The 13632-nt window shown below is 31.8% G+C and overlaps 2 protein-coding genes across 2 annotated transcripts in view; one reads left to right on the top strand and one right to left on the bottom strand.

The window, feature by feature from the left end:
* The window catches only part of LOC136027528 (zinc finger MYND domain-containing protein 11-like), a 447024-nt gene that overhangs the window by 336980 nt on the left and 96412 nt on the right, over positions 1-13632 (bottom strand). The window lies entirely within an intron of this gene.
* LOC136027756 (ribonuclease H2 subunit B-like) overlaps positions 714-13632 on the top strand; it is a 96084-nt gene continuing 83165 nt past the window's right edge. The window contains exon 1 of the mRNA XM_065705214.1: positions 714-822. Coding sequence (XP_065561286.1) covers positions 744-822 — 79 coding nt within the window. The 5' untranslated portion in view covers positions 714-743. The remainder of the gene's footprint in view (positions 823-13632) is intronic.

Raw genomic sequence — 13632 nt, 5'->3', positions numbered from 1 at the left:
TAATACATTGTGCCCATGTCGCTCTTTACTTAAGCAGAAGTGTTGCGCTGCTTATGATACAATAAAGCTAGTGCGAATAAGTCAACTGGTGATATTTCCCTATGTTTGTAGAATCACAGAAAACTACACTTCATTGAAAACACAAAACAATAGAGGAGTTTGAGAGGTGCACTTGCTTGAGAAATTTGTACATGTAAATGGTGTCGCTTTCCTTCCTCCTTTGATTCTTTTTCTTATCTGTTTCACTGATGTTTATTTGTGCCTTGCCAGCTTTTTTTGTTGCTTTTCCTTGAGTTTTTGGAACCAGGGTGAACAATTCTTTGATGAAATCAAATCTTCAAATGAATAGCATTTATAAAATTCGACACATATTTATACAAGCTAAATTTCGCACACAGTTTTTTTTTCAAAGGAAATTTAGGCCCTCCGGCTTCGGTAAAGGACTTCAAATTGAATTTGGACAAAAACTGACTATTACATATGGAAAAAGCATAAGAAAAGGCATTGAGCGCTATTTATATAAATATTGAGTGGTTATTCATGGGTCATTTATGTGAAATGTTCAATACCTCCCAAAATCGTCAACAATATTTGTCATATTGTCAATAATTCGCCGAAGAGATAACTTTTCGCCAAATTCTGGCATTCATTCGCCAATCGGGTGTTCTGTCATAAAGCTTATTTTCGTTATAGTGAATTTTTTAGCGGTGAAATTAAAACAAATAACTGTGCATCCTTTAAAAATGGTAAAGGAAAACGATTGCAAAACCTTCTTACCAAAAACTGAGAAGAAAGAAAAGAAAATCGTTTCCATATTACCTGGTAAAAATTTGCAACTCGGTTTAATATGTTTTATATTCTCTAGTGCATCTTATAGCACCATTTCAAACCTTACCTACACTAGCCTAGTTTACCCCGGACTAATAGCCTGTCTATACACTAGGCTTTCAATTCAGAATAGTTTGAATCATGGTTTACTAAAAATCAAGAATTATATTCTAGCTTAAAGTGCACAAATGTAATGAAACTTTTAAATTATGATATGCTGATATTAGTCAGCAAGCTCATATTAATAAGATTATCCCTTTTTTCCATTGTTATTCCATTTAAGTCATTTTGAGCTATATTCTTATCATTCAACTTAAATGTCATATCATTCAATGATATTCTTATCAATTCAAATTAGGCTATAGGCTAAATTTTGTTGTAAACCTTTTCAGTAAATTTGATATGGTTGACCACATCTAAAGGAAGCATGATAGTAAAATAAAAGCAGTATCATAGATTCCTTATTTTATAGTCTACTCTTTCCAAATTTCATGTTTGCTTTTCTGACAAGGAACTAAGGAACCACCCCCTATCTATAAAACATTAAACAATTAAACTATTAACTTATGATATACAGCTTGTTCATATTAGTAAGATCAACTTCAATGAGCAAATGCAAACTAAAGTTAAGAACTTACATACTAAAATTACATGTTGAAGCAGCAGTTTCTGACTAAACAAGATCTGATAAAAAGGTTAAAAAGTGGTTAAATTTGAATTTACAGCAGAAGCAATTATTATATTTATAAAGAGCATAAAAAAAGGCGTCAAGTGCTTACTTTATTGGTAAGTCAGTTATATGAACTGCTATAATTTTACCCAAGATCATGCTGAACAAGATGATAAGAAACTAGGTGAGTCTAGGAGAAAAGACAGAGCCATCAACAAAGGAAGAACAATGTGACAGCCTTTGGTGTGCCCAAAAATCCTTTGCACAGTTATGGTTAGCAATGTAAAGCTGACAATGTTTTTTATAAACACTTTTTCTTGCAGAACTATTCAGTTTACACCAAAGTTTTTAACACATAGTGACTTGGGCCAAAGAACCCAATCACCAATACTCCATCATGTCTGTCACCAATTGTCCCACTTAGATTCATAGTGAGTAACCCTTCAATTGGATTTAAAATAGCCAAACAGTTTTTTGAAAGGCATGCACTCAAAGATACAGTACAGTTTCATAAAGACAACTAGAAGTAGGATTGATATAGGGCAACAACAATCTTATCATAAGAGGAGAAACAAAATCATCCAAAAAAGCTTGCAGCTGACAGAGTATTTTGTAGTGATGCTCTGTCTTTTCTGTATAGTGTATTTAGTAAGCATAGTTTATCTTCTGAAAGTAAAGAATGTTCATCTGAAAGTGTTGCTGATATAAATAATGGAATGAAAAGTGGTTCAGTATCTAGTTCAGAATCAGCAATGTTTGTCACTGCTGAATCTTCCTCAAGTAGAAATAACATTTTGTACCTTCTGTTTGAGTTGATGTGTAGGGACAACAGTATGATATGTAGTGACAAACAGAGCACATGAGGATGAACAAGAATGTACACAAAAATGTAAGGAGTTATTATTACTGTTAGCCAATGTAGATCAGTTAGCCAATAAGATTGAGGAAGTAAAAAACCTTGTAACAAATAAAGGATATGATTTGGTGATTTTAACATATGTGAGTCCCAAGACTGGTAATACTAGATTAGAGGATAGTCATGTTTCTATTCCTGGATACCTGGAAACATCAAAATTGAATTCAAGTAATTACAGAAGGGTGTATTGGCAATAGTTAAAGCAGAATACAATGTTAAGTGATAGATAGTCTCCCTATTAATGATTATGTTGAGTTGGTCTGCTTTAACCTAAAGGCTCCACCTGATCCTGGTATTACAAGAATTGCTTGTATTTATAGAAGCCCTCCACCTCCATCTAAAATTGTTACAGAACAAACCATAGCAGGTCATTTTTAAACAACCATTGCATCACATAAATGTAATTGTCTAATAGCTAGGTACTCTAATTTCCTGCAAATAACATGAAAAGAAGGATTTGGTTATCATAAAGATACTGTTGATCATCATTGACAACCAGTGTAAATTCCATTCAAACTGCAAGAAGACTGTGTCTTATGCAAACTCTGTCTTGACATTCTTAAAAAAAAACTATATCCAGTTGGTCTCCTTATGTTTTTGTGAGGTTGCAAAAGGCCCTTGTCATATTAGTGCTCGATTATGGAATGTGCACAGCATCACCAGGATACAGGGGTGATTTACAGCCTCTGGAAGGGTTGCAAAGGAGAGCCACAAAGTCAGTATCTAAGATAGAAGAAGAGGTATTTGATGAATGTTTGATGAAGCTGAAATTATCTACACTGGTTACCAACAATGAAGAGTAGATATGCTTATGACATATAAGCTTACATCACAACCCCCCCCCTCAATTCATTTGTCAATTTCCCAAAATATTTGCGATGGCAGGAGAGGACATTCAAAGAAGCTGTTTAAGCCATCTGTCAAAACTCTTTTTTCCCAGTTTAAGTCACTTTGAATGATATACTTATGCAGTGTTTGTTGGAATCACTCAGGAACAACTGAATTTCATCAAGCCAAGAATATTGAGCACAACATATTACAAGGTTCAAGACAACAAAGAAATATTTAATTTATGCTATATATAGGACCATTCAGAGGGTATGGTGCATTCTCAGAAAAAGAAACAGTGATATATAGAAAGAGCATAAAACAATAGTATCCGTTATATTTTATCAGTATTTTACTTTAGAAGTAGTCAATTGAAGGAATTGTATTACATTTTGCTGCAAGATATTATTAGTAAAATAATATCTTAGAAACTAGATCTTAGGGCAGAAGTCACACATGAAAAAAAGAAATATAACATTATATTATCTAATTAGTGCCATTCCCAAATTAAGGCTAGTAAATTCTGCTGTTGCATTCCCCCTGCCATTCTTATTTCTCATAAACTGCTGGTTCATTTTGCTATACTTCCTAGAGCCAATTTGGAAAAAAGCCGAATCATATATGTTTCACATAACCTAACCCATGGCTATACCTGACTTCATTAATGGGTGGGGACTTGGTTGTATATGCAGCAACAGTGACAATATATTCAAAGAAGATTAATAAAAAATCTAATAAGTGAATGAAAGCTCTTATTCTAAGCTGGCCAGCCATGACAACAAACAACTAAGAGGGATAAAACTTGATGAAAAAACCCCTCAAACATGACTGCAGCCAGTAGAAAGAAAAGAAAAGAAAGACTAAAACAATGCGGATATTTCCGAGCAAAAACAATGACGTTTTAAGGTGTCTAAAGGCTTAAATTTTGCTGAAAACTTTTTGAGGAATAACCTTCCATATGACATTTTCCTGAGAATTAAGGAAATGCTGTTAGACCTTTTCACCATGATTTCCATTTATCAAAGGTTTGTTTGGCCAACAAGTTGAATAGACTTTTGTTTGAGAAGTTTCAGGATTTGGATTTTTTTTTCCATGTTTTTGTCTGGGTCCTGCCACTAAGAAATTTTCATCTAAACCTCTTAGTAGTCAACAAGAGGCAGTTTTGTTGAAGGGTTTTAAATTATGTTTTCCAACAGCAATTTCTTATTCAAAAGTAATTTCTAATGTAGAGTCAGGAATTATGGCTTCTATTGTTAAAGTTGAGCTTCCTCAGGAGCTGAGAGCCAAGATTGTAGGGTACTAAACACTTTGATATGAGAAAAATTGAAAATGATATCACAAAAACTGACATTAAAATACTTTCTGATTTGAAAAAGGATAAGGTCCTTATCCTTTTTCATTAGAGCAGACAAAGGCAGTACTATTGTAATTATGGACACTGATGATTATGATTATAAAATAAATGCAATTATTTCTGACACCACTGCTTACGAAAAAACTAGATTTTGATCCTACTGATAAATATGTAAAGTCCATTAGAAAGGAATTGGAGTTGATGGAAACAATTTACACATCACCCCACAATTTTATAATAAATTTTATTCAAGAGGTTGTTCTGCACCCAAGATCTATGGTATACCCAAAATTCATAAGACAGGAGTCCCCTCTGTCCCATTTCATCAACTTTCTCATCACCTGTTGCAAAATTAGAAAAGTGGTTGTCAGTGGCATTGTGTGGAAACTCAAACCTCTGCTATACACAGTTTTGAGTTCTCTCCTTGTTTCTGGGGCACATTCTTGGACGATGTGGTTTGCCTTTGGAAACTCAGTTTAAAGTCCTTAGACCTTTTCCATAAATATTTAAATAGTTTTAATAAAAATATAGAATTTACAGTTGAGTTTGAAGAAAATGACAAACGACCTTTTTTTGATATCCTTACGATTAAAAGTGATTTCTATTTCCTGTTCTTAATATATAGAAAGCCTACACACAGGAATAGGTATTTGAACTTTCATTTTTGCCTGCCTATTTCAGTGAAACAAGGGGATGTGATTGCACTGGTTATAGAGCTTTCAGAATTTGTTCCCAGGAGTTTTTAGCTTTTGAATTGTTGTATTTGAGGTATATTTTATTTTGTAATAGTTACCCAATTAAATTCATTGATGAAGTAATAAAAAACGGACAAATTAAACATAACAATAGTTTTAATAGAGTTTTGCAGTGTACAGAATTCCAAAAGTTTAATTTCTTTGCCTTATGTACCTATTTTAGGGGAGATGCTTAAACAAATTTTGTAAACATAACATTGATACATGTTTCCAATCATTGAGACCATTAGGTAGTTTCCTTAATTCTGGGAAGGATTTTACCCAGGGGAATTTAGTTAGTGTGGTGTATAAAATTCCTTGCTCTTAAGGAAAGTTTTATGTTGGTAGAAATCACCAGCAATTTATGAGCATCACAACTCATTAAAAGAAAAAAAAACCTACAATTAAGCAAGCCTCCTAAAACTTTTGTTTTGACTCTGCCTGAACATACATTCCTTCATCTGGAACATTTTATGCAATTTGATGAGGCCTTAACTATTTCTAATGAAAGGGGTTTATCTCAGTGGGTGAGGGAGGCTCTATAAATTGAAAAACATATATTTGCTAATCTTTCAATAAATCGGGACGTGGGAAATTAAAATATTGAACCAATTTATGATTGTCTTTTAAAAAATGAGCCAATAGTCAATAAGGGAATTAAAGTTTTACATAATCATCATGGGACATGATTACCTACTGGATCAAAAAGAGTTCCTTCAATATTAGCTAACAAGAGGATTATTTTGCAACTGAATGGTTAATTTAGTTTCAATTTTTTAGTTTTTCCTCAATTGCTTTGATGTTTTCATTGAAGTAACTCTAACAGCTTCTTTTCCCTATGTGGATCAATAACAACAATTGTTTTTATTATTATTAGTGGTGGATTTTATTTTTTTTTTAGTTTAGTGTTTTCTTTTTATCTTGTCCTGAGGATGCCTAGTTTACATACAGGCGAAATACCCACATTATTTAGTTTTTCATCTCTTTTCTCTCTCCTGGTTGCAGTCTTGTTTGAGGTTTTTATTCCATTGAGTTTTATTTCTCTTTGTTGTTTGTCATCTAATAAGCATATTTTGTTTCTTTGGAACTTTAGTTTTTTAGAACTTTAAACAAAGCTTCTTATTCTAATTAAATAGCACTTGCGTTTTGGAGGTTATTTGTAAAGAATTGGGACAAACAGTTCAACTTTAGCATATAAAGTAAGGTATTGAGGAAAAAAAAGGCAACTCCCCTCATACATGGAATAATTTTTGTTTGTTTTGAGTTTTAATATTACTTATTGCTTTAAGTCATAAAAATAGTTTTTTTTATTTTAATAATAATAATAATAATAATTTATTTCTTACCTACAAAAACACCATAAATATATTAAAATGTGTAAACAATTAAATACACACAGAAAATGCCAAACATACAAAAAAAGAAAGATAATGACTCGAATTTTTTTTTTACATTAAATAACCACAATAAATTAAATAAACACAAACGCACACAAAATAACGAACTATAGAGAAATAAAAAAACCAACATTTTATGCACACAAGAAATGAAATTCACAAAAAAAGGTCAACCAACAAAAGATAAATATAAAAAAAAATTTACAAGATGATTATGTGGAGAAAGCCCATCAAGAGCAGTACTCGAGAGCTTCCTGTGTAGCCTTTCCAACTTTAATGTTATATCAGGTACACCACATTTACGAATTAGAATTGGGTTTTGTGTCCAAGGAGGAATCTTTTTAAATCAATTTTTCTCAGGATGGGGTAAACTCCTGCCATATAAAGGACTGATTGATTGCAGTATGTAGAGTAGAGTTTTGCCTGTCCCCTTCGATTATGTTTCCCCTGATTGGGAACAATTTTCTATATCCGAATTGAATTCTTTTAGAAATCTCATTTCTACAAAAACTCATTTAGACAAAAACTGAAAAGATTATTAGTAAGGGTTATCCCCAACCACTGCAAAGAATCAACAGACAGAATAGAGCAAGGGTTGCAATTAGGAGGAGATGAAGAAGTTGACGCAAAAATAAAAACTAACACTTTTGTTTATTCAACAAAAGGCCAATCCCGGAAAAAGCATTGGAAACAGAAGATACCATTTTGGAGAGACCAGTCCTAGTCAGATGAATTAGGAGCAAACCATCAGTATAAGCCAGATAAGAAACATCTGATAGATCAGATAAACATACAGAGCACATATTTTCGCAAGCATGTCAGAAACCCAAATTTAATAAGTGTAGGTGACAAAACTCCACCTTGTCTTACTCCTCTTTTAACTTTTGTAGTAGTAGTTGGAGAAGATTCGAAACTAAGGGAAGAGTTAAAATGCAAATCCTGCAGAAGCAGAATAACTGAAAAATTAACATGCGAAATATAAAAGTAATAAAAAAGCTGGGAATGAATTGCACTGTCAAATGCTTTGGGAAGATCTAAAACACAAATATAAATTCCTTTACTTTAAGAATTATTATCCAGAAGAAGAAATGCTGAAATACGATGAGGATGCACATTTACAAAGACTCCAAATTGTCCAAAACAAGTCAATAAGAATCCTGGACCGTTTTTTAACACACCCTAGGAAGACAAAAAATTATCGGAGACCAAAACATCTTTTTCATTTCTTGATATTCTTCATTTACAACAAATTTTTCACCTTAATATAGGCATATGGTTTTTAGAAGTCCAGCATAGTGATAATTTTTTCCATAACATGAAACTTTTAGTTGAAAATAAACATAGCCATTTATTGAGAGCAAGGAATAAGTTTCTTTTTCCTTTTATTAAAAATGAGAGATCAAGACTAGGTTTATATCAACTTCCTGAGATTGCCAATAATTATAAACTATTTGATTTAATAGGTGAATCACCAATTCTCCATACATAATTGAAAGAGATAGTTCTTTCTGCTTATAATAGTGGGGACTGAATGTAAAGTGATTTATTTATAAATTAGTTTATAAGTCCTATCTGTGTCTCCATGAGTCGATTTACTTTTTTTTGCTTCTTCTCTTTCTCTCTCCCTCTCTTTTTCTCTTTTTCTATGTACTCTGTATGAGTTATTGAGGTGTAATTCCTTATTTTTTTTTCTCTATTGTTAAAGGAGACAAAACAAGTTGCCTCCCTGTCTCCTTTGTATAAGATTTATGTATATAGTTTCTTGTTTAGTAAAGTCAATTGTAGATGCTGACAACCCGCCCCAGGCCAAAAATCAAACTGTTTCTCATCTTCATTAGTACTATTATCTATTCAAGTAATTAATTATATTACAAAAAAGAGTAATGGGCTGGCATGAAAAATAATCAGCAGGAGATTTTCCCCGTTTTAATATTGAACTTATAGTGCCACACTGGAAACTCCCTGGAACACTAGATGTGCATATACACATCTGAAAAAGTAACTTTAAATGAAAAACAAGTGCTGAGCAACTTTGCAAAAGATAAACTAGATATTCCATCTATATCAATAGAATCAGATTTTAGATTCTTAATACCAATACATACAACAGAATATGTAACGGGAATTGTATGTCACTGTGAAATACAAATAGAAAAAAAAGGTGCAGTGAGACGAGAATAAAAGGCATGGGTGGAATAGTTAACAACAGAAAAAATTGAAGAATAATACTTCTGCCAGATAGACGGTGGTATGGCACAACTGCAAGAATAATCATTTTCAAGGTTTTCAGAATTAATCACTTTATGCCATTCATGTTTATTTGCAGGGAAATCCATGTTGCAGTACCTTACTGACCTAAGATACTTGTTGTAATCTGCTTTACTTTTTTGTTTTAAATCCACAACCCACCCTAATTGTGGGCGGCCACAATCATTCCAAACTGGAAGCCATAATTTAGCTTTGTTTTTCACAATCTTTAAATTGGGATCTGCTTACCAGATTGATTTTTGAGTACCAATATGGATACGTTCAAACAGAACAGCTCTACATTCAGCTTCTTTCAAACTAGATACCATTTCTTTATAATATGAATTTAGTTCATAAACTCTGTCAGATCCGACATATTTAAATGATAAGTACAAAAATGATAAGCATTTAAATGATAAGCAATAAATGATAAGGTACACATATAAGAGAAAGAAGGGATGTAAGCATTGATATATATATATATATATATATATATATATATATATATATATATATATATATATATATATATATATATATATATATATATATATGTATATATATTATATATATATATATATATATATATATATATATATATATATATATATATATATATATATATATATATATGCGTAGCTGTGTTGGCCTCAGGCGGCTTGGTGCTGCAGTGAGTTAGTAGCAGTAGTATATATATATATATATATATATATATATATTTATATATATATATATATATATATATATATATATATATATATATATATATATATATATATATATATATATATATATATATATATATATATATATATATATATATATATATATATATATATATATATATATATATATATATATATATATATATATATATATATATATATATTAGTTTTTAATTAAGTTTTAAAATGTATAATAAAACGGATGATTTTGATTTTGAAGTGATTAGTTTCCCATTCCCTGAAAGTAATATACACTCAAATATCACATATTCAGCGTTCTTCTCACAGTTACTTCGTTATGCAAGGATTTGTAGTAATTATATTGATTTTAAAAATAGATGTAAAATCTTAAGCCAAAAATTGATATCAAGAGGTTTTTCTGCAAATAAATTAACTTGGCAATTTAAAAAATTTAGTTTTCATTATAACGAACTTTTAAATAAATATCAAAAGAATTATCTAGAAATACTTAAAGAAATTTTTAACTAATTTCGGACGTTCGAGAAATGTTGTCACAGCGCCATTTATTTTGAATTGTGTTTCTAATTGAGCGGATTTTTTTTAAAATTAGCCACATGGTAAAGATGAATTCTATAATTGTTTAGTTCATTCAGGTTTTTTAAAATGTGTTAATATTTGTGATCTGGTAAAATTTATAATATTTAGTTTACCTATTGTTGCTAAAGGGAGGGATATATTAATAGGATAAGCTTGTTTTGGTTTTACTTGGTTGTTTTACATTTGCTGTTGTTTTTTTTCATAGGCATGTATTTTGGGGGTGATACCTGACGCGGGGATGCCATTGATATTCTGTGGTAGCCACAACACTGTGCTGGGTAGAGAATTTAGAGTGGCGAAACCCTATATAGGCCAGTGTATTCTCCTGATGAGCCCTTATGCTGGGTGTTGCCTCTGAATTATTTGTCTATATTATTTTTTCTATTGTTCGGTAAATGACGACTTATACTTATTGACGACATGACTGCCTGTCCATGGATTATTCTTTATGGTTGATTGTGTGTGGCTATGCTGTTTGACCTATGTGATTGTATGGATGAGTAGGGTTAAGGCCTCATTCAAGTGCTGGTCTATATTAATCACTAATTTAGGAAAACAGTCTTCCTTTTCTCCTTCTGTCTCTTTTTTTTTTTTTTTTTTTTTTTTTTTTTTTTTTTTGTGTTTGTGCTGTAGCATTGGTGATTTCTCTTTTCATGATATATATATATATATATATATATATATATATATATATATATATATATATATATATATATATATATATATATATATATATATATATATATATATATATATATATATATATATATATATATATATATCGCACCCCCCCCCCCCCCCAAGCCCCCCGCGCGCGTAAGTCGTTACGCGCCATTGTAGTTGTGTCCCTGTGTCCCACCTGTGAATATAGACAGATATATATATATATATGTTTTTAACTACGTAACACTTGCGAATATACAACATTCTTCGATGTCCCATTGTCTGTGCATATAAATAGATTGTCGGGTTTACCGACTCTTGAACATGCAACATAAAATTGTCCATAGGAAAAACAATCCGTATTCAGATCTATACCTCATTATTCTAATGATTGCCCTTGAGCTTTGTTGATGGTGATTGCTAATCGAACATTCCCTGTGTCCCCGTCGTCATTTATGTATCCCCCTGTGTCCCCGACATCCCCGTTGTACTTGTGTCCCTGTGTCCCGGTCGTCATTTATATTCCCAGTATCCCGGTCGTCATTTGTGTCCCAGTGTCCCAGTCTGTAATTTCCCTTTGAGCGTCCCGGTCGTCATTTATATTCCCGGTGTCCCGGTCTGTAATTTATCTTTGAATGTCCCGGTCGTCATTTATATTCCCTGTGTCCCGGTTTTTAGTTTTCTTTTTCTCCTTTATTTTTCAGTTTTTTCCTTTTTTAGTTTTTTTTCTTTTTCAGTTTTTAGTTTTTTAAGTTTTGTCAGTTTTTTTTATTAGTTTTTAGTTTTTTTTCTTTTTAGTTTTTTTTTGTAGTTTTTTCCTTTTTTTAGTTTTTTTTTCTTTTTTAGTTTTTAGTTTTTTACCTTTTTTTAGTTTTTTTTTAGTTTTTTAGCTTTTTTATTTTTTTTAGTATTTTCTTTTTAGTTTTTTTTTGTAGTTTTTACCTTTTTTAATTTTTTTTTCTTCTTTTGTATTAATGCTAAAGCCAAGGTTCGAACCTGGAACCTCTCGGACCTAGAACCTCTTACATAACGCTTTACCAACTCAGCTACTTCGGCGTGAATACATTCATTTCCTTTCAACGATCTTCTTACAATTAAAAATTTGTCTTTGAACGAATTTCTTAAATAATGATAATGACGTCATATACTAAGCATTGTCATAACAAACATGACGACAACTAACTTCATGACGACATACAGCTCAATCCTTATAATGACGTCACTCGACAGACAGACAGACAACTTATTTATATATATCTGTATATATATATATATATATATATATATATATATATATATATATATATATATATATATATATATATATATATATATGAGATATCTTCTTTTTTCAATTATACTTCGAAAACCATTTTGATTCTTTTTTGAATTTCAAATTTGTCGGAACATAGGGAAGCGAAAAAAAAAATCACTGCTAATGGTAGCTGGTCAATATCATGATTATCATCAAGGGCCGTTACAATCGAAGAATAAATAGATGAAGAGCACACAACGTGGTCAATGTCAGTAGTAATTCCAGAGTGATGGATATAGGTAAAGGGTTGAGATTTAGAAATGATGCGGTACAGCGGGAGACAATCGAGAACAAAATCCTTTCTAACACAGTCAGTGCTGATATTTGTATTAAGATCACACTAAGCATTTAGTTAATTTTCTCAGAGAAGCACAAAACTTCACAAAAATTCTAATTGAGCAATTAGATCTATTATCATGCGGAAGTTATGAGTTGATCAGAATAGTTCATCCAACACGGACTGCTATGAAAAATTCATCATGATGATAAAGGATAGGGGTAGGGAAATGTGCATAACACTTAAAGATGCATGCCATACCCCCCCCCCCCCAATGGATGGCTACCAGTTACCCTGGCAGAGGTCATAAATGCTATGTGGTTTAAACTTCAACGCAGAAAATTAAGGCTAGCTAAAGTCAAAAAATGCTCTTGCAAACAAACTAGATCGTTCCCGCTACATAATTCATCAATGTAAAAGTCTTTGTCCTTAGTTCCATTAATATTGTAGGATATCACAGAAAACTAAAAAGTAATTAGTATGCTTTGGGATCCTTTTTTAGTCTCTCTTGCATAACATGACAAACTAAGCTGTAGGGCATTGCAGTTAGCACATCTGGGGGGGGGGGAGTGCATGGTTTATATTTGGAAGAAATTTGTGCTCCAGCACAACAGGCACATTTGGGAGTATCAACCAGACAAGCATGTTGAAAGTGGTTGGGAGAGGGACATTTAAACAGCGTTTTGGCATTTGTTTGTATTGGTAGACCTGAAAGGATTTGTAGCCAAGCATCACTCCTTCCTTTAAAAAAAAAATGAGTGAGAATAAGAGTCTTCGAACTCAAGTTTTACAGACTGAGATGAGCCAAGTCTCTCTGTATTTTTTATGTTTATTTTGAATAGAGAGTATATCAGTGTCAATTCCGATTGGTAAACCTCGTATTATTCCAAAAAATTGCTTAGAAAGTATTTTAGTAGCAGTACCAGTCATTTTTCCATGCAGAATAGCACGAAATCTTTACTAGCTGATTTCTCAATGTTTATATACCATTTGTTATTAGTGGCTTGACACTACGTACTAATTCATGATTGTTGACCTTATCAATAACTGTTTTCTGTTTCAGAAAGTCAGAAAGGTCAGTGGGTATATTCGAAAAAATTATGGTTGAATGGGTATCAGC

Source organism: Artemia franciscana, chromosome 5 (genome assembly GCF_032884065.1).
Source record: "Artemia franciscana chromosome 5, ASM3288406v1, whole genome shotgun sequence".
NCBI lineage: Eukaryota > Metazoa > Arthropoda > Branchiopoda > Anostraca > Artemiidae > Artemia > Artemia franciscana.
The sequence above is the reverse complement of the archived record's forward strand: the minus strand, read 5'-3'. Positions and strand labels throughout refer to the sequence as shown.